The sequence below is a fragment of the Hyaena hyaena genome, unplaced genomic scaffold (genome assembly GCF_003009895.1).
Source record: "Hyaena hyaena isolate Hyena2069 unplaced genomic scaffold, ASM300989v1 scaffold_242, whole genome shotgun sequence".
Classification (NCBI taxonomy): Eukaryota; Metazoa; Chordata; class Mammalia; order Carnivora; family Hyaenidae; genus Hyaena; species Hyaena hyaena.
This window is the reverse complement of record NW_024080869.1, coordinates 1861276-1883828: the sequence shown is the minus strand read 5'-3', so window position 1 is coordinate 1883828 and position 22553 is coordinate 1861276. Positions and strand designations below refer to the sequence as shown.

At 37.6% G+C, this 22553-nt stretch overlaps 1 protein-coding gene across 1 annotated transcript; it reads right to left on the bottom strand.

The window, feature by feature from the left end:
• Nucleotides 1-11852: 11852 nt before the first annotated feature.
• Nucleotides 11853-22251, bottom strand: KIAA1586 (KIAA1586 ortholog). The gene is given in 5 exon segments (XM_039244320.1): nucleotides 11853-13913; nucleotides 13915-14028; nucleotides 17130-17210; nucleotides 21195-21278; nucleotides 21831-22251. Coding segments are annotated over 5 exon segments (2361 nt in total). The 5' UTR covers nucleotides 21852-22251.
• Nucleotides 22252-22553: the final 302 nt, after the last annotated feature.

Here is a 22553-nt window from a genome sequence, read left to right as displayed (position 1 = left end):
AGAAATATAGCATTTTATAAAAAAAAAAGAAATTTATCGAGAACAAGAAACATGTCTTCAAAATTAGAATTTTGACAGGTGGAAGTTACATAACCAAGAAATCTCCCAGAAACAGAAAAAAGCTGAGCCTTAAAAATTGTAGAGAAATGATAGGAGACCCAGAGATTCAGTCCATAATAATTGGATTTCTAGGACAACTGGAATTCCAGAAAGAGATAAAATGAAAAACAGGGAGGAGAACATTACGTAAAAATTATATAAAAAGTAATAAATTTTCTCAAAATTGAAGGAATGCAAGTATCCAGATTCAAACGGTCCAGCATGTATCCCAAACAATGAATATGAAAAGATAACAAAAGGCACATTTTCATCCAATTCTAGTATATAAGAGAAGATAAAAAGAACTTTAAGGAGTATGAGAAGACAGGTTCTGAATAAAAGAGTTGCATTAGGCTTCTGAACCAAACTGGATAAAATTGGATGTAACTCTCCGGTATGAGCACACTGGTCATCTAACTATCTTTCTCCTCCTCTGAGAAATCAAATAAGAAAAAATTAGGAACAAAAGGAAATAAAGATTAAAAAAATACTGCCCTATTTTTCAGCAAATAGGTGTCAGACAAAATCTGTAGAACCCCAAAGAACACCAATTAAAATTAAATAGAGGGATGCCTGGGTGGCTCAGTCAGTTGAGCGTCTGACTTTGGGTCATGGTCTGGCAGTTAATGGGTTTGACCCCTGCATTTGGCTCTCTGCTGTCAGTCAGGATCCGTTCTGGATCCTCTGTCCCCTTTTCTTTGCCCCTTCCCAACTTGCATGCTCTCTCAAAAATAAATAAACATTAAAAAATAATAAAATTAAACAGAAAACACAAAGAGAACATCAAGGGGCCTTGTGAGGAGCAGATCTCAGAAAGTATCAGCAAAATCATACTTCCTGAAAAGGAGAAACTCATCCAGAAATACAAACTCTATAACCTATAAACCAAACAACTGAGGGGTGAGGTAAGCTGAGCTTCAGCAGAAGTCACAAGATTGGGATGCAGAGAAAATGCACAGAGTATCTATCTGAGTGGGCTCCTAGCAGCAGATCTCAGGAAGATCCAGCAGAATCTTACTCCATGAAGGTCAAGGACTCCTTGGTAAGTGCAAGGGCTCTGTCCTGTTTGCTGCTGCCGCCTGGGAAGGCAGGGCTGGGAACAGAAATTCCCCCAGACTAGCTTGGGTTGGAGCACCAGACGGAGGAGGGCTACACCAAATATTTGTCAGGGGAGCCATGCTGGCTGGAATCGTGATGGTGAAGGGAGCACTTCTGAAGAAAGGTCTGAAGCCTGGCAGGGAACCCTGGCCCCTCCACCATCCATGAACTCACCTGCAGACAGCTGGACCAGGAACAACCATGTCCTTACAGATTAATGTTGAAGAAAGACTATGGCACAACATCAGCACAAAGATTTTATAAGAAAAAGTGTGAAAAGAGCTGTAAAAATTGCAAATGCGGGACGCCTGGGTGGCTCAGTCGGTTGAGCGTCCGACTTCGGCTCGGGTCATGATCTCACAGTTCATGGGTTCGGGCCCCGCATCTCTCTCTCTCAGAAATAAATAAAACATAAAAAAAAATTGCAAATGCATGAAAAATATTCACGAGAAAAATGGTGTCATAGATGAAGACACTGACCACACATTCCACCACAAAAGAAGTCCACAAAATACACATGTAGGAACTCATACATTAGGTTTTTCTTTGGCTCTTTTGCTGCGACTTTTATATTGAGACTGTTCTTTCCTTTTAAAAAACATAAAAATATTCATCATTGTTAATTTTTCTTTTATAGCTTCAATTTTAACTCTTAACTCCATCTTTAATTGTTTTTCTGGAATTTGGTATGAGGCAGGGATATAACTTAAAATTTTTCCATATACCAATTTTATTTTGGGATGGAGAAATGTGTATTTCCAAAGTAAACATACTTCATACTTATTTGGCTACTAGAAATTCTCTGGTTTGATAAATCACTGATAATTAGGGTAGAATCTACATGCAACTTCTTCAGCAAACTTTTTGCCCCATGAAGAGAACTACTGGTGTTACAGACATCTCCCGGCCTATCACTATGTCTGTCTGTGCTCAATGCCAGGGAGGTTGCAGATTCTCCAAAAAAATCCAGTTAGATTCAGAACTGAAAATACTTTGTTTCAGGTACCATAAAAAGCAAATTTTTAAAAATAGGGCAAATTTATGGCATTGTTTTGTAATACTTTTAATAGTTGTCTGGTATTTTTGTATCTACAAGCTTTTTGCTTAAAAATACAATTGTTAATCATTATTCATAAGGTGAGTTGGGAATTCTGGAATTTATTAGGAATTCCAGCATAGGGTCACCTGGGTGGCTCATTCAATTAAGCATCTGATACTTGATTTCAGCTCAGGTCATGATTTCATTGTGTGCACTTGAGCCCCATGTCAAGCTCTGCAATGACAATACAGAGCCTGCTTGGAATTCTCTCTCCCTTTCTCTCTGCCCCTCACCCGCTTGTATGCACACGTGTACCCCCTCTGTCAAAATAAATAAGTAAAAACAATTCATTAGGAAAGTTTAAAAACACAAAGTAAAATAAGCCTTTTTCTCCCACGCACTCAACATTTTAAAAAATTATCAACAATTCTGTCATTCTTCAGGATAACATTTATTGACTGCTTGCTAAGTGTCTGGAAACTTCCCAAGCCTGCCTTACCTCATTCAAAACTCAAGAAAACCCATGCGGTGCCTGGGTGGCTCAGTCGGTTAAGCATTCAACTTTGGCTCAGGGCATGATCTCATGGTTCATGGGTTCGAACCCCGCGTTGTGCTCTGTGCTGACAGCTAGCTTAGAGCCTGGAGCCTGTTTCAGATTCTGTTTCTGCCTCTCTCTCTGACCCTCCCTCTCTCTCTCTCAGAAATAAATTTAAAAAAAAACAAAAAAACCTCAAGAAAACCCAATTCTGTCAGTGGCAGAATTAGTACAAAGCTAATAGTTTCCTTGCATGGATAGGATACCTTCCAAAAAAAGGAGCCCTACCAATTATCTTCATAAGTTTTTGTAAAATTAGTAAAAATGTCCGTTTCTATCATAGTTAAGACCACTGTCTCTTTCCATTTCAGCTGCCCCTTGTTTGCATTTTCTCATCCTGTTTTAACCATGGGATGGCAGTTGGCACTTCTGAGATTTTAAGGATTGACTGGGGAATATTTTTTGTGCTTTGCAATCTCTCTTCCATATCTAATTACATTATTGCTGGTCGTCTCCAGTTTGGGATGTCTTCTAGGAATACCATGAATGTGGTCAATTCAAAGAATATTTAAGACATTCACTCTATAGAAAATTTGAAATACCCTATAATTTCATAGTTCAGATACATCAAAGAAACTCAATAGAGTTTTCTCAAATTTGACAACAATCCTAAAAATGACGCTGCATTACTAATAGAACTGACACTGCATTACTAATAGAGCTGAGAATTTGAAAGAAACCTCTGTGAGCTGTCAAAAATAAAAAGCAAATTTCCATCAACTTATGTTAGAAGATACTCCAAATTAGCTTTCTGTTCCTCCTATAGAAAATAATTACATAGGACACCTGGGTGGCTCAGTCAGTTGGGTGTCCAACTTCGGCTCTGGTCAAGACCTTGTGCTTTCTGGGTTTGAGCCCCACTTCGGGCTCTGTGCTGACAGCGTGGAGCCTGGAACCAGCTTCAGTTTCTGTGTCTCCCTCTCTCTCTGCCCCTCCCCCACTAGTGCTCTGTCTCTCTCTCTCAAAAATAGTCATAATTTTATGGGGTTTTTTCTTAAATAGCACTTGCCAAATTTAGTAAGCAAAATTTACAAAACCTAGAACCATTCATGAAGTTATGATATTATTTTTGTTGAAAGGTTAATAAAGTTCAGAGACATCCATTAACTCTCCAAAGTCATGTAGATATTAAAAGGTAAAAAATGACATAAAATCACACTTTCACTCCCAAAATTATTGAATAGTAAATACAAAGAATCTTAAGATAGTTTTGGTTACCTGTTCATGACAAACTATATGGCCATGGCAATTTTGTTCACCTCTTGAAACTTCAGTTTCACTGTGTGTGGGGGGGAAAAAGAAACCCAAAAGAGAGAGAGAGAGAGAGAAATCCCACTAGGTCATCTTTAAGTTCAAAACTAGGTAAATGGCATCTACCTTGAACTTAGTAATGGGCAGAGGGCCCAACCTATCACAGGGTATGCAGCGAGGGTTGCTAGACTTCCTGCACACATTAAAATTTGTAAAAGTTTAATGATTTGTACTCTGTGTGGTTTTGCTCATAATGAAAATCTGCCCCCCCCCCCACAAAATATATAGGGGTGAATCACTGTAATTGCACTTAGGTTTCTGTTTAGTTTACCAACTGAGGAGAAAAAAGAAATTACAGCTGTCTACTACTACTACTGACTACATCATGTCTAGACTATTTTTAATTAAAATTTTCTTTTGAGATAACTCTAGATTCACAGTTTTAAGAAATAATAGAGATACTATATCTTTTTCTCAGTTTTCCCTTGATGAATCTTATGAAACTGTAACACAATATCATAACCAGGATACTGACAGCGATATGAGGATGTAGAACATTTCCATCACCACAAGATCTTTAACACTGCCATTTTATAGTCACACTCACTTCCCTCTTATCCTTACCCTCAAGTCCTGGCAATCACTAATCTGTTCTCCATTTTTAAATTTTTGCATTTTGACAATGGGACCCTACAATATGTAATCATTTGAGATTGGCTTTTTAAAATTCAGGATACTTGTCTGGAGATTCATCTAAGTTGTTTTAAATAAGTTGGGGATACCTGCCTCGCTCAGTTGGTACAGCATGCAACTCTTGGATCTCATGGTCATGAATTCAGGTCATGAATTCGAGCAGCACGTTGGATGTAGTTTACCTTTAAAAATAGCAATTTTGTGGATGTAGATATTCAGTTGTTTCAGCACCATTTGTTGAAAAGATTATCCTTTCTCCACTGAATTGTTTTTGCTCCTGTGTCAAATATTAGTTGATTATATGTTTGTGGGTCGATTTCTAGGCTCTCTATTCTGTTCTGCAAATTTGTCTAGTCTTTTGCCAGTACTAAACTGTCTTAATTGTCACATTATAGCAAATTTTAGAGTCACGTAGAGTTAATCCTCCAAATTTTTTCTTTTTCTTCAACACTGTATTGGCTACTCTGGGTTTCTGCCTTTCCATATAAATTTTAGAATCAGTCTGTTGATACCCACAGAATAAACTTGTGGGGATTCTGATCGGGATTGCACTGAAATTATAAATAATGCTAGAAAGAACTGATATCTTAACAATACTGAGTCTTACTATCCATGAACCTGGGATATCTCTAAATTTATTTGGGTCTTCTTTGCTTTCTTTCATCAATTATAATTATTCTTTTTTTTTTTTTAAATGTTTTTATTTATTTCTAGGAGAGAGAGAGAGACAGAGTGAGCAGGGGAGGGTCAGAGAGAGAGGGAGTCACAGACCGAAACAGGCTCCAGGCTCTGAGCTGGCTGTCAGCACAGAGCCCGATGCGGGGCTTGAACCCACGAACTTCTAGATCATGACCTAAGCGAAAGTCGGACGCTTAACCGACTAAGCCACCCAGGCGCCCTAAGAGTATTGTAATTATTCTTATATAGATCTTTTACATATTTTGTTAGATTTCTACCTAAATATTTTATAGGCAACATGTGGTTGGATCTTGTTTTGTTTTTTAAAATCTATTCAACAATCTCTTTTAATTGGTATATTTAGGACATTCCATTTATCTAAGGGATACAAAAATGCTGGTTTGATGGGGCACATCCACCCTAATGTTTATAGCAATACTAAACAATAACCAAATTATGGAAATAGCCCAAATGTCCATCGACATGAATGGATAAAGAAGATGTGGGGCGTGTGTGCATGTGCGCGCACTCTCGTGCGTGCAATGGACTATTACCTAGTGATCAAAAAGAATGAAATCTTGCCATTTGCAAGAACGTGGATGGAACTAGAATGTATTATGCTAAATGAAATAAGTCAGAGAAAGATAAATATCATATGGTTTCACTCATAGTGGAATTTAAGAAACAAAACAGATGAGGGGCACCTGGGTGGCTAAGTCGGTTGAGTGCTTGACTTTGGCTCAGGTCATGATCTCACTGGTTCATGGGTTGAGGCCCTGCGTCGGGCTCTGTGCTGACAGCTAGCTCAGAGCCTGGAGCCTGTTTCAGATTCTGTGTCTCCCTCTCTCTCTGGCCCTCCCCTGCTCACGCTGTCTCTCTCTCTCTTTCTCTCTCAGAAATAAATAAAACATTAAAAAAATTAAAAAACAAAACAAAACAGATGAACATAGGGGAAGGGAAGGAAAACTAAGATTAAAACAGAGGAGGCGGCAAACCGTAAAAGACTCTTAAAGACAAGAGAACAAACTGAGGGTAGCTGGGTGAAGGGATGGGCTAAATGGGTGATGGGCATTAAAGAGGGTACTTGTTGGAATCATGAGCACTGGTTGTTATATGTAAGTGATGAATCACTAAATTCTACTACTGAATTATTACAGTATGTGTTATTATTACACTATATGTTAACTAACTTGGATTTAAAAAAAGAAAAGAGAACATTCACATTTAGAGTGATTTTTGGTACAGACAGATTAGTATATACTACTTTTCTGCATGTTACCTTGTTCTTTCCTTTTGTGTTCTGGTCTTTTTATTTTGCCTTTTCTGGTTTTAATTGAACATTTTGTATAGTTCTATTTTATTCCCTCTCTTAACATCTCAGTTATACTTATAAAAATTTTAGTGGTTAGGGCATCTGGGTAGCTCAGTCGGTTAAGCGTCTGACTCTTGATTTCAGCTCAGGTCTGATCCTGGGGTTCTTGAGACAGAGCCCTGTGTTGGGCTCTGCACTGACAGCATGGAGCCTGCCTGGGATTCTCTCTTCCTGTCAAAATAAATAAACTTTAAAAAAAATTTAGTGGTTATCCTATCATTTGCAACATACATCTATATACAACTAATCTACTTTCAAATAATACTGTTCTGCTTCATATTTGCCTTTATTTTTACTTACTGTATTTTCTTCCTTCCTGATATTTTCCAAGATTCCTCTTTTAATGGCTTCATTTGTTTACAGAACCTTCTTCAATCATTCTTTTAGCAAAGGTCCATTGAGGACAAATTTTCTTAAGGAAGCTTTCCTTCCATCTTGAGAATTATTTTGATTTTTCCTTCTTTCCTCATGGATATTTTCTTTGGATATAGCACTCTCTGTGGATAGTTCTTTCAGTACTTCAAAAATGATGTACCACTACCTTCCTGCTCTTCTGTCATTCAAATTATTTCGTCTTATAGATAAGGTGTCTTTCTCCCTTAATGCTTTCAAGATTTTTGTCTTTAGGGGCACCTGTGTGGCTTTCTCAGTTGGGTGTTCAATTCCTGATTTTGGCTCAGGGCATGATCTCAAGGTTCGTGAGTTTGAGACCCTGTCAGGCTTTGTGGTGGCAGCAAAGAGCCTGCCTGGGATTTTCTTCCTCTCTTCGCCAACCTCTGTCTCTCAAAATAAATAAACTTAAAAAAATGTATCTGTAAGTGTGTGTGTGTGTGTGTGTAAAAATACTTTTGTCTTTAGTTTTCAGAGATTTGATTCTGATATATGTTGTTTGGATTTCTTTGGATTTATCCTGTTTAAATTTCTCTTGGCTTTTTTTTTCACCCTCCACCCCTACCCCCAGCTTCTTGAATTGCTTCTGGCAAAGCTTTTGACTTCCTGATGATTATACAGGGCTTGCTCCACCCCTTGCCTTCTTGGCTTAGGCATCCAGGATAACACAGCAATGAGACTATTGAGCCTGCGCCATCTCCAAATTTCTTATTCAAGATTATAAATCCATTTAAGTGATTTAAGTTTGGTTTTCTGTTGAGTCTGAATGTCTAATTAATACAAAGAATAAATGTGTTTTTTATAATGGCCATTCCTGAATTAGTGTGGAAGATGGATTTAAGAAGGGGCAAAATGAAGGTAGTGAGACTTGTTAGGAAGTTATTAAAGAATTCTAAGCAAGAAAAACAAGGGCTTGAAATAAGATAACTACAGTGGGGATAGTGAGGAAGATACAGATAACAGAAATATTTAAAAGATGTTAGAGATAGGGCAAAATGAAGAAATAATTTCAAATGTCTTCAAAGTTTCTAGCTTGAGCAACAGGATAGATGGTTGGGCTGTTCTCTGAGACAAATATGGTGAAGGTCTGATAAGTTCAGGTTTGGACATAATTCAGTTTGAGATACCTATGGGACAATGTGAAAATAATGAAAAGGCATTGACTATGGATCTCGAAGTCAAGAATGAGGTCTGGGTTGAAGGAATCCATATTTGACAGTAACCAACATATAGGGTAGTGCTGTCCAATAGAACTAATAATGTAAGCCATATATATAATTCTAAAGTAAAAATAAATAAAAATATTTTAATGTTTTATTTAACTCAGTATAACCAAAATAGTTTTCAACATATTATCAATAATTACTAACGTGATATTATTATACATGCTAAGCCTTTAAAATCTGATGTGTATTTTACATGTAAAGCACATCTGTTAATCTGAATGCCTTTTTTCGTCACAAATACTTGATTTATATATAAATTTCATAAAATTTAGTTGAAAAGTAGATTCATGTACCAAAATTGTTCCAGTTTTCTAATAACTGAAAAAATAATTTTCCTTTATTATTTACATCCACAATGAAAAAAATCCCACTCATCTTTTTAGAAAGAACTGATTTGTCTTCAGAATAAAAACATATCAATTTGAAGACTATATTTGCCTAAGTAAATTTGATAAATCTTGGGTCAGCTCAGTATTATTAACATTGAATTAAGAATTACTGAATAAGTTTAAAAGCAAATTAATCAATAAATGAAACATTTTTCAAATTTTTCTTACAGTGTTTATAGTAAATTTACATAGCAACGTCAAATACAGTTAAAAACTTGTGCATACTGATTCATATTAGAAAAACGTGTAAAATTATTTACATTCATTTTAAAAGTTTCTATTTCAAAATAAATTTTAGTGCTTGTCTAAGAAGAGCACAAAAAGGCTTTTTCTTTTCCTTGGAGCTTCAAATTTTGCTCATTGGGGAAATCTACTTTAGATTCATTGGGGAAAAACGGCCATTTACTCTTTTTTCTTTTAATTTTTTAATGTAAGCTCTTGCCTAACATGGGACTTGAATCCACGACCCCAAGACCAAGAGTCACATGCTCTACCAACTGAGGCAGCCAGGTGCCTCCACCATTTTCTCTTTTTATTTATTTATTTTTTATTTTATTTTTTAAAACAGTTTGTCAAATTGGTTTCCATATAACACCCAGTGCTCATCCCCACAAGTGCCCTCCTCCATGCCCATCACCCTCCTTCCCCTCCCCCCCACCCCCATCAGTCCTCAGTTTGTTCTCAGTATTCAAGAGTCCATTTGCTCTTTTTAAATATTAAGTATTTAGCAAGCATTTTTGCTAAAGAATATCTTGAACTAATGTTAACATTCCAGTAAACTTTTTACTTCCACAATTCAACCAACTGGCAGAATACATAAGATCACTAAATTCATTCTTTTAATTCTTTCAGCAATCCTACAAGCTGATGCTGATTTAAAGCGTTTGCACTCATTAATGTATATTTAACTGTACCCATGACACTTGTCATAGAGACCATTTCAGAACACTGACCACAACTATCTTCAAAATGTGTCATACAGGTAGAATGAACCAATAAAGGAAATGTCCCGCTTAAAAATTTCAATAAAATCTGATACTTTACTTAATGTCTGGCTGGAGTGCCATTTACTCTGATAGAAATAATTTTTTTCTCATTTAGTTGAAACTCTTATGACAAATGTAAAAGATTAAAAAACAGCTACACAGGGACACCTGGCTGGCTCAGTCAGTAGAGGAAGCAACTCTTGATCTTGGGGTCATGAGTTCAAGCCCCATGTTGGGCATAGAGCTTACTTAAAAAGAAAAAAAAAAAAAAGCTACACAAGGATGATGTTTTAGCCACAAATTCAGACTATTGCTTCATAAATGTTTAAGTTCTATGAGACAAAATGTACTCTAAGTTTTACCTGAGCTGCATCTATTATGTAACTCATCCCAAAAAGAGGAATTTTTCAGATTTTAAATCAATTAATCTTTGATAGTGTTAGAAACGTTTTGTATCCTATAAGTAAAGTTTGGTTACTTAACTAAGGACTTTGCACTTTCTTAATAAAACGTATCTTAGGATTTAACTCATAATTTTCTAACAATTTCTAGTACTGAAATATTTTACTATCTATCCATCTAAAACCAGTTCTATTTCATGTAAAAATTTAAAATGTTTTATAGCTGGCCAAACTTACAAGTGCTACCCGTTTAAAAATTGTTTAAAAAATCTGTTAAACATTTAATTCTAATTTCAAGTAGCTAAATTTCAATTGGTTTTTGACTTTGAAAGATTTCATTCCCTCATTATATATTTGCTGAAACTGTCTCAATATTACCCGCTTTACTGTCTTTGTTAGGTAACAGCCTGTTTTCCTCTGCCCACAGTCAACTGCAATTACCATTCATCATGAAATCTGCAACGTACCTTCTTCCAGTCTGTTTACTGTTCCAGTTGTAGTACTAGCTTCTGCATCTCTACTTCTTTTTCAGTTTGCCTTCTTTTTAAATTTAAAAATGTGTTCATATTCATGTCTAAACTAGAAAAATAATTATAATTATTTCAATTTAATTACCAATTATGATTTATATAAATATCACTGTAATTTCTGTTGTCTATATAAAATATTCAGAGATGCTGTGTTATGTTACATCAATTCATAGAAAAAAAGTCATGTGTACTGAATCTGCTGACACCAATTCAATGATGTGTTTTTATGTAATACTAGACATGACACATGAGGTTGACAGGCACACTCCAACAATCACAAGCAAGGAAACAAATGGATTTCTAAAAGAAAAGTTGAGTTTTAAAATACTTTACACTGCTTTTTTATATTTAATTGAAACTGAAACTTCACCTAGTCCTACTGAGCTCATTTCAGGTGCTTAATAGCCACATGTGCTAGAGATTACTGTATTAGCACAGATATACAAATAAGAGCCAAAAGGCTTGCAGTTTATTTCACTTTCATTCATATAATTTCTAGGGCTTAGAACTTGTCTTGGTTGTTATTCCCTTGAATCTGAACTAAAAATAAGACAGCAATTAGGGCACCTAGGTGGCTCAGTCGGTTGGGCATCAGACTTCGGCTCAGGTCATGATCTCACGGTTTATGGGTTTGAGCCCCGTGTTGGGCTCTGTGCTGACAGCTAGCTCAGAGCTTGGAGCCTGTTTTGGATTCTGTATCTGCCTCTCTATCTCTGACCCTCCCCTGTTCATGCTGTCTCTCTCTCTCAGAAAGTAAAATAAGATAAAATAAAAAATAAAATAAAATAAAATAAAATAAAATAAAATAAAATAAAGTAAAATAAAGTAAAATAAAGTAAAATAAAATAAAATACAGCACAAATGGAAATGGTTGGATGTTCTCTACAGGACTCTTTGGAATACATATCATGGCCCAATCTAGCAGACATGGGCTAATCTCTAAATAACTGTATAGCTCCTAAAAACAATCAACTTTAGCTCTGTGGAGAACGCCGTTTAAATGTGTTAATAAAAGTTTAATAATTGACTTTGAAAAATTTTTCAATATAGAAAAGATATATAACACACAATTTACAAATGATGAAAACAAATACAATACCCTTTATTATAAGTTCCAGATAGCCAACTGATTCTCACAGAAGGCTTTTGCTGATTTTTGCCTAACTCTTGTATCTGTAGCCAACCTATGGTTACAATTTGACCAGGACTTTATAAATGGAGTTGCATCCCAATCTGCTAACTCCTTCCCCAATAGATTTATTGTCATTAAATCTGATATGTGATCTATTGTTAAACTATTTCTCACCCTTGTACAAATTATATTCATTAAACTGAAAGCTCTTTCAGCTTCAGCATTATTGACTGCAATAGTATTAACTATCTTTTTAGCTTTTTGTATAGCTATAGGAATTGAAACATTGTTTGATTTTATATTACTATTTACAAATTCCCGAAAATCATTCAAATCAATTTCGTATTTTAAGATTTCACATAGATGAAATAATTTTTTTTCACCAGCTACCCATGGTGAAGTTATTTCTTCATAAGGCCATGTAGAAGGTTCTAGCAAGTCAAAATAATTAAAAACACTTTCATCATGGTTTCTGTCGGATAAAAGACGTAAGTGCATGTGTTCAATTATATTTTCTAGTAACATACTCCTATGAAGAGCATTAAATTTATTGTTTTTATTAAATGGAATATCTTTAAACTTATCTGACTTAATCAAACTCTCAATTTTGGACTCATGCTTTCCAGTACCAATTTTTAAATTTTCCAAAGCTCTTATGGTGCATTTGATCAATGTTTGTGCTTTGTGAATGTTAGTTGATTTTGACTGTAATGCAGTTGAAAGTAGTGAAAATTCTTCAAGAATGTCAATCATTAAAGCAAGGTCTTGCAAGAAGTTAATGTTAGCTAATCTCTTTGCCAAACCAGAATAAGAATGAGAAAAATGGATATATAATATAGGATATGCATGCCATACAGCAGTAGCAGCTTGTAAACTACATGCTGTCCATCTTGGTCCCATTACCCGGCCAATTTTAACAATTTCAATTTCAAGATCTTTAGCTACAGTTTCTAAAAGCTTGTTTTGATTTTTATTAGACAGGTGATACATGGAATAAATTTTATCAAGAAATAGTTTAAAATGATTAACTTGCTTTATTTCAGATATTGAATCATCTAGTGACAACTGCAATCGATAATTTAAACAGTTCCAAATAATGATTTTAGGAAAATATTCTAACAACTTTGTAGCTACTCCAGACTTTCTTCCCAGCATTGTATTAGCACCATCAGAACAAAATGCAATTAAATTTGCTTTCAAATATTCATTAGTAAACCCACAGTCATTTAAAGTACTCAGTAACGTATTGACAATAAACTCTGCTGTGGTTGAGACCAATTCTTTCAAAGCAACAAACAACGTAACTGGTGCAGGAGCCAAATAAACTGTGCACTGGAGATAAATCACTAGAGTGCTTTTCTTTGAAACTGTAGATGCCTCATCAATTATGATGCAGATTTTGGCATTCTCTTCTATAATATTTTTAAATATCTTCATTTTCATTTCTTTTGCAATATGTTCTGCTATTCTTGTTGCACTATATCGTGTATTTAAACAGTTGACCTCTCCATTTTTCTCTTGTAATTCTACTGCCCCCTCAATATCAGACAAAGGTCTATTATGTTTTACTAAACTATAAACAGTATTGAAAACTTTTATGGTAGCATCAATATTTTTATTATTTTGTTTATGCACTAAATCAGAAATTGAGTCATTAACTGATTCTTTTAACAAATCCTGAATTTTACCATGGGCTTTAGAAACATCGTGTTCCCTACTTTTTTTCCGCAGAGAAGCTTGTCTAGTAGTTTTATTACTCCCATTAGGGGTTACTAAATATGCAATCCACTCCTTGGACACATGGACATGCTCTTCTGCTTTTGATCCCAAATGCCGAACTGGTGAACAATCCTTACATCCTAATTTACCTTCTTTTATTTCAAGCCATTTGTACTGTTCTGTAAACATAAATGCTTGTTTTTCGTTCCAACAATCTGGAAGCACAAGATTATCTATTCCTTCCTTTGATGAACATGATAGATTTTCTTCAATGATTGGTAGTTCAACATACTTGAAATTTGATTCCTCTGACTTAAGACAGTCCACAACAATTTTTTATATTATTTCTTTCTGTGTCTGTTTTCACCTTCTTCACATTTAAAAAATGCAAAAAATCTCCTTGTCGTTTTGGCATTTTAGGGAACAGAATCTGAAAAATAATTTTACATATGTAAGTAAAGTTCATGGTAACACTTTAAGGGTTAATGTAAAATTTTCTATTAATGGAGGCAGCTGGCTCAGTCAGGTAAGCATTGACTCTTGATTTTTTTTTTTGCCTTTTTTATATATCTATTTATTTTCAAATAGATTATTGTCAAGTGGTTTCCATATAACACCAAGTGCTCATCCCAACAAGTGCCCTCCTCCATACCCATCACTCCCCTTCCCTTCCCCCCCACCCCCATCAGCCCTCAGTTTGTTCTCAGCATTCAAGAGTCTTTCGTGGTTTGCCTCCCTCCCTCTCCCTCACTATTTCTCCCCTTCTTCTCCCCCATGGTCCTCTGTTAAGTTCCTCCTAATCCTCCTATACGTTCAAATACATGGTATCTGTCCTTCTCTGCCTGACTTTATTTTGCTCAGCATAACACCCTCAAGGTTCATCCATGTTGCTACACATGGCCAGATTTCATTCTTTCTCATTGCCATGTAGTATTCCATTGTATAGATGAACCACATCTTCTTGATCCATTCGTCCATTGATGGACACTTAGGCTCTTTCCATGTTTTGGCGATTGTTGAGAGAGTGCTGCTATGAACATTGGGGTACATGTGCCCCTATACATCAGCACTCCTGGGTCCCTTGCGTAAATTCCTAGCAGTGCTATTACCGGGTCATAGGGGAGTTCTATTGTTAATTTTTTGAGGAACCTCCACACTGTTTTGCAGAGGGGTTGCACCAGTTTACATTCCCACCAGTAGTATAGGAGGGTGCCTGTTTCTCCACATCCTTGCCAGCATCTAGAGTCCTCTGATTTGCTCATTTTAGCCACTCTGACCGGCATGAGGTGGTATCTCAGTGTGGTTTTGATTTGTATTTCCCTGATGAGGAGGGATGCTGAGCATCGTTTCATGTGTCTGTTGGCCATCTGGATGGCATTTACTCTTGATTTCTACCCAGGTCGTGATCTCATAGCTCATGAGTTTAAGCCCTGCATTGGGCCCTGTGTTGACAGTGCAAAGCATGCTTGGGATTCTGTCTCTCTCTCTGTCTCTCCCCTGCTCACAAGGTCTCTTTCTCTCAAAATAAATAAATTTTTAAAAAATTTAAATAAAATAACCTCAGGGTGCTGGGTGGCTCAGTAAGTTAAGTGGCCAACTCTGGACTTTGGCACAGGTCATGATTTCATGGTCTGTGAGTCCAAGCCCTGTGTTGAACTCTGCACTGAGTATGTAGTTTGCTTGGGATCCTCTCTCCCTCTCCCTCTCTCTCTGCCCCTCCCCGACTTGCTCTGTGTCTGTCTTGTCGGTCTGTCTCTCTCCAAAAATAAATACAAATAATAATAAAAACTGAAGGGGCACCTGGGTGGCTCAGTTAGTTGGTTAGGTGTCAGGCTCTTGGTTTCTGCTCAGATCATCATCTCATGGTTTTAGGAGTTCAAGCCCCACATTGGGCTCTCCACTGGCAGCGCGGAGACTGCTTGGGATTCTCTCTCCCTCTCTCTCTCTGCCCCTTCCCCGCTTGTGCAGTCTCTCTCAAAAAAAAAAAATAATAATAAACTTAAAAAATACTTTAAAAAAGAAAAAAGAGAAAGAGCTCTAGATTGAAGTAACAGAGGCCTATATCTAAAAACAAAAATAACCTCATTAAAAAATTTCTGTTAATGATTTTATATAATTTTAGAAATAAATTTTAAATTAAAATACTTACCTTGCTTTTCTGTTTGTACCTATAACTTCATGGTTTTCTTTTTCTTTTTTTTTCAGTGTTTTTATTTATTTCTAGGAGAGAGAGACAGCGTGAGCAGGGGAGGGTCAGAGAGAGAGGGAGACACAGAACCTGAAACAGGCTCCAGGCTCTGAGCTGGCTGAGAGCACAGAGCCTGACGCGGGGCTCGAACCCACGAACCGCGAGATCGTGACCCAAGCAAAAGTCGGACGCTCAACCGACTAAGCCACCCAGGCGCCCCAACTTCATGGTTTTCTTAAATTAATTAATTCATTCATTCATTCATTTTTGAGAGTCAGAGAGAGACAACGCAAGCAAGGAAGGGTCAGAAAGAGAGAGATACAGAATGCAAAGACAGGTTCCAGGTTCTGAGCTAGCTGTCAGCACAGAGCCCGACATGGGGCTCGAACCCATGAACCATGAGATCATGACCTGAGCTGAAGTCAGATGCTTAACCGACTGAGCCACCCAGATACCAGCCCCGTGTACCTATAACTTCAATATGACTTGCAATTTGTTGAAAAATTCACTACCAGGTTTTTTCTTAAGTTTACATATTATATATTTTTTAGTAATCTCTACACCCAGCATGGGGCTCCAAGTCACAACCCCGAGATCAAGTTACATGCTCCTCCAACTAAGCTGGCCAGCCATGCCAGTTTTTAGATTTTTATAGCCAGTAATGTCATGAAATCTGACTAAAAAAATGTTTGATTATCATCCAATTCAACAAAGAAGCCGATCATAGGATTTACAACCAAGTGCAGTTCCAATGTGAAAAGTGGTTAACATTTTCATTTAATGAATAAGGTGAAAGGGAAAAAAATGAAGATTTATATCAGAACTTTACTCAGTCACCAATGACATCAACATCTTTGTTGACTCAAAGGAGAGTTTTCAAATAATTCAAGTTTTCCTCAATTGTTCATATAGCATACAGTCTAGCAATTTACATTTTTTGGTTTACTCTACATTAACATTTCATCCATCACTTTCTTAAGTTTGGATAATCAATAAATAATATAAATCAAGCCCCAATTTTGAGTTTGCTGAGTTAACCTTGGTGTAAATATTCCAATCATATTGCAGGAGCATATTGTTAGACAGTATTTCTATCACACTGATATAACAGATGTAAATAAATTAAGATATGATGAGTTTTGAGTCTTTACTACCTTAAATGTAATAATTTATTTCCTGGTAGGTTTATATACTTTAATTTTTAATAATGGCTATTTTTCACACATCAGCTCATAAAACTCCTGACAATCTAACAATCAGTTGTTGCAAGCCAGTTCAAGCCACCTCCAATGTACTTTGCACTTAATGACAAAACTGAAAATCCACAAATATAATGTACTTACATCGCTATGATAGGTTCTAGGCTCTTCATCATCACCACAAACCAGATTACTGTATTCAAGAACAGGTTTTGATGGTCCTTCCTAAAAAAAAAATGGAGCAAATGCACAAGTCATGAAAACCATTAAAACCAAACTTGCATTTACAATCAATACATTTTTGTTGTTGTTGGAATTAGCAAGATTCTTTTAAGGAGGAAGCCTTGCAGGTGAAACAGAATAATCAGAAACAAAAGCAGCACAGGAAAAGACTCAGAGGAGATGAAGAGGTAATGACAAAACCCAAAGAGAAACTAAATCTACATAGAGGGACAAAGCCATGTGTTCCATGATTCCTTTGAAAATGGGAAATAGTACAGGGATAGTATTAAAAAGACAGAGACAGACATCATGGTACTGTATTTTTTAAACGTATGACTGTCAATAATCTTTTTGATACCTAAGCTCAAAATTGCATAGTTCTTCAATAGCTCTGCTTTATCTTTCACATCCTACACAAGCAAACATGAAGCCCTGATTTTCTCGATTCTTTCTTTACATACATACTACCTGCAACACACACGAGGCCTAGCTCAAAAACCTAGATTTTATTCTATAGGTAAATCAATCAATCAAGAGTGTTGAGATGGGAACATCAGAGCTCTATTTCAAGATTAGAAAAGTATGAAATGGGGGAAGACTAGTAACAAGATAATCCAGACAAATAGTAACGTAGTACTGAAATAGAGTGAAGAAGAACAATGAGGAAGTACACTCTTCTGTATATATACATTACAGTAAAGTTAATAAAAAAGGTAAAGACACCTCCAAATTTTTATCATTCCTTTCTTTTAGGATATTGTGTTTATTTAACTGCACATGTAATATATATATTTATATGTCAGAACACAAAGGAGATGCTATAATGCAGACTGAAGGGTGGAAAGAAATTTATACACAAAGATTAAGGAATCCATACTAAAATACATCGATACTTTTTTTTTAATGTCTATTTTTGAAAGAGTGCAAGCAGGGGAGGGGCTGAGAGGGAGACAGAGGATCCAAAGCAGGCTCTGTGCTGACAGACAGCTGTGGGGCTCAAACTCATCAACTGTGAGAGCATGACTTGAGCGGAAGTCGGATGCTTAACTGACTGAGCCACCCAGGCACCCCAGTAACATACTTCTTGATATAAGATATAAAAAGAACACAAAAAAATGTTTTTTGTATGTGAAGAATCCTCAAGCAGAGAGCTGTACCCAACAGTATTTCATCTTTACTAGATGGTAATATAATAACAGAGAAATAAACATATCCTGATGGAGCCCAGCATAGAATGAGGTTACAAAGGAAAGTAAATTCTGTTTCTGAATGTATTTTATTATTTTTTTTTTATTTAAAAAGTTTTTTTAAAGCTTATTTATTTATTTTAAGAGAAAGAGAATGCGTGCACAAGCAGGGGACAGGCAGAGCAAGAGTAAGAGAGAATCCCAAGCAGGCTCCACACTGTCAGCACAGAAGCTGACTTGGGGCTCGATCTCATAAACTATGAGATCATGACCTGAGCTAAGATCAAGAGTCAGACACTCAACCTACTGAGCCACCCACGTGCCCATTAAATTAAAAAATAAAGTAGAATTAAATTATCATAGGTTTTGTGTGTGTGTGTGTGTGTATGGAACCATTTAAAGGCAATAGGAATGTTTTTACTCTCTTTTTTTGGACTTTAATGTTACACTTATTTATTTTGAGAGAGAGTGTGTGTAGGCAGAGGAGAGGGGCACTGGGGAGAGAGAATCCCAAGCCATCAGCACAGAGCCTGAGGTGGGGCTCAAACCACAAACCATGCTATCATGACTGAGTCAAAATCATGAGTTGGACACTCAACCAACTGGGCCAGCCATGTGCCCTTACTCTTTTCTTTCTGAAACTGCAATCCCACTTGGAGGACACATGAGCATACTTCTAAAATACCACCAGGAATGATACTGTGAATATCAAAATAAAGTGAGTCAAATGAATTTTTTGGTTTACCAGTGCATATAAAAGTTATGTCCATATTATACTGTAGTCTTTTAAGTGTGCAATAGTGTTATGTCTAAAAAATACATACACATATGTAAATACATACAAATATAAAAATACTTTATTGCTAAAAAATGCTAAACATCGTTTGAGCTTTCAGTGAAATATCTTCATTGATCATAGATGGCAACAAATATTAATGAGAAAGTTTGATATATTGTGAGAATTACTGAAACATAACAGGGACACAGAGTGAGCAGATGCTACTGGAAAATCGTGCCATCTGACTTGCTTGACACAGGGTTGCCACAAACATTCAATTTGTAAAAGCCACAGCATTTGTAAAGCGCAACAAAACACGGTATGCCTGTATAATTCACTTCTTACAGAGCTTCCAAATATTTGATCCGCTCTGTGCTCGCTTCGGCAGCACATATACTAAATATTTGATCTGCTCTTTGGAAACAAGGCTAAATGATAAGAGGTTCTCTCAAGTTGGATGTACAAAACTCTGGATGCAAAGATACAAAAGATGCTCTGTATTTAAAATTAAATTTAAATTAAGAATTTTAAATCTCAGCTGAACAAAAGCTGATATCAACTCATTAGGAACTTACAACATAACAGTTTAATCCACAGAGTATTACACAAACCTACACCTATTTATTTTTCCAACAGTAACTTTGGAGAGTCCTTCTGCTTCTCAAAATACATGTCATAACACCTATGTCACTCCTAGTTCTGGATGCACAAAATATCATGAAGATCATAATGTCCCATTCATGTCTACTTTTATACCACAGTCAAGAGGAACCAAAATTATTTTTCCTGAAGACCCATGAGATTCCCTTTCTAAATACTTTTCAGTACAAAAACAGACACCATGGTCTTCAATTTCCATAGTTACATTATTTACTCCACAACACAAGGAAGGAAGAGCTAGCATACGACCTCTCTTGGTACCTCCCAATTTATAAGGTCCCAAGTGTCAAAAAAGGGGGTACTGTGTGTTCTATTAATGAGGAAGAATGTCACAGAAATAATCTTGTAAAGAATTTCTATATGACCCCACTAAAACAAGAAACATGTTAAACACATTTAAAAATAAGACTTTGTTTGATTTAAAAAACAATTTATGAAAAAAAAATTGCAGTTTATGAAGTTGCCCTAAATCTATAGCAATTCAAAAACATACATTAAATAGGCACTCATTTAAAAAAAAAATTATATACCTTTCACCGCAAACCTCAAGTAATCACTGGTTTGAAGAAATTTTCAACTAGCTAAAATATGACTTTAAGCTTTATAGTTTTGGATGAAAATCACCCCCAAATATGTCATAACCCCCCCTTCCCTAAACCAAGGACTTACAAAGTGTGGTTCAGAAATTCATACATCCTTTCATCTGTTCCCAAAGGAAGATTCCTAGGTCCCACCTGCAAATACTGATTCAGTGGGTGTAGAAGTGTGAGGCCCAGGAATCTGCACATTTACACCTATTAATGCTTAAAGACCACTGTCTCAAAGGGAATAAACTCTGAAAAAAATGTGCGCTCCTGTTGATGCAGGGATCTCCTTTTGAACATCAACTCCCACACTATGCTGTAACACGATGACCTCACAGGTCAGTCAAGGGTTGGAGCTAGTTGCCTTCATGTCATGAAAGCCACCTAAGGCTCAGGTTTTGAGTTCTTGCACCCCTCCTTGTTCTCTACCTCCTTCCTCATCATTAGCCGTCCTTTCTCTCTCACCTGCACTGTCATCTGTTAGGGGACATCCTTACCTCTCTTGGAAACACCCAGAGATTAAGTATAAAATGGCGCTAAACAAGGGCATGCGAAGCGTGATGGAGCGTGCAACATGGACTTTCGGCAGTCTTTGTGACGGCGACTGTAGCTGCTCAGAGGCCTCTCTGGGTAAATCTCCTAATCCTATGCCACGCTCCCCAGTGTCTAGTCCCTAGCAGACGTTCACGCATAGTTGCTCAATGAGGAGTGGACAGGTGCGGTCTTACCACGCACAGTCTCGGTCTCTAGGAAAATCCCGAATGTCGCTGCTACTTACACTAACAAACTGAATGTCATCTTCATTTTCATCCGCTGTTGACTCAGATGCCTCGGGCCCAGCTGGAGGGACAGATTCTATTATCTATAAAAATAAGCCAGAACACGCTTATCTATACAGCCACATACTTGGTGGAAGAGATTTTCCCCAAAAGGAACGAAAAAGAAAGAGCTTTTGAAAACAACGAGCTCTTGAGGCAACCTAGCTGAGCACAACTGCATGCAAATCCCACTAAGAACACAACTCGATGCAGTCGCGGTCGGTCTCCGCAGACGTGGAGCCATAGGGGCCGGACGCCCCAAACGACTCCCCAGCCCCTGCGGACTCCCCGATCCGCTCCCGGAGGAGGGATGCACGCTCACCGCCCGAGAGCGATCCGCTCTCAAAATGTCGCTCTCGCGAGCGGAGCGGCGGCAACGGGGAGCACCGGGGCCGACGCAGGGGGTCGGGGGCAGCCGGGCGGCCATTGTTACTGCCGGGTGGTCGTTCGGCCCCGCACCAGGCCCGAACGCCGGGCTCGGCCCGAGACGCCGAGGATAGCGGCCCGCGGCCGCACAGCAGGCCGCACACTCAACAAAACACAAAGCCCTTCGCGGCTGGGCTGAGGACGCCGCGGCCCAAGGCTCCACCACTCACCTCCGACCCCGGGTCTCCCATTTCTCCGACGGCCTAACTGACAGCACCACCGCTGCAGCGGTCTCCGCCGCCACCGCCGCCGTCGCTGCTGCCCCGACCGCCGTCGCTGCCACGACTTCCCTTCCCGCCCAGCACCGCTTCGCGCCGGCGTGACCCAGCCACGAAGCCGCGGGTGGAAAGAGGTGCGAAACGGCTTCAAAAGCAGGAGCGACCGGCTCTGGCAGGGATCCCCGGGAAACTCTTTCGCACGGTCCCGGCCGGCCTTCTCCGCGCCGCGCAGGAAGCTGGGAGTTGTAGTTCTAGTCCCGCCCGAAGCCATCCCGCGTATGTTTGAAAAATGAAAGGATCCGACGTGAGGCACTTGGCGTTCCTCTAGGCTTCTACTGCGTTAAAGTAGTATTAATAGATGACTTTTCTCTCTCAATCTGTCTCCCTCTTCCCACCTTCTTCTACTTTTTAATTTTTTTCTTCTTCTCCTCCTTCAATTCAAATATTGTTCTAGATAATTTAGATCAACAGTGTTAAAATGTTCTTTCGTTTGCTCAGAGACTTCCTTACCAATTAGTGGCCAATTTTTTTGTTTTCAGTATTTATATATTAACGATTGTGAACAGATACCGTTTATGAAAACAAATGTTAACTGGGAATATTCTTTTACAGCTTTTCCTCCTAGCCCTATCAGCCCGAGATCACCTAACATGTCTGTAGTCCCACAAAATCCCC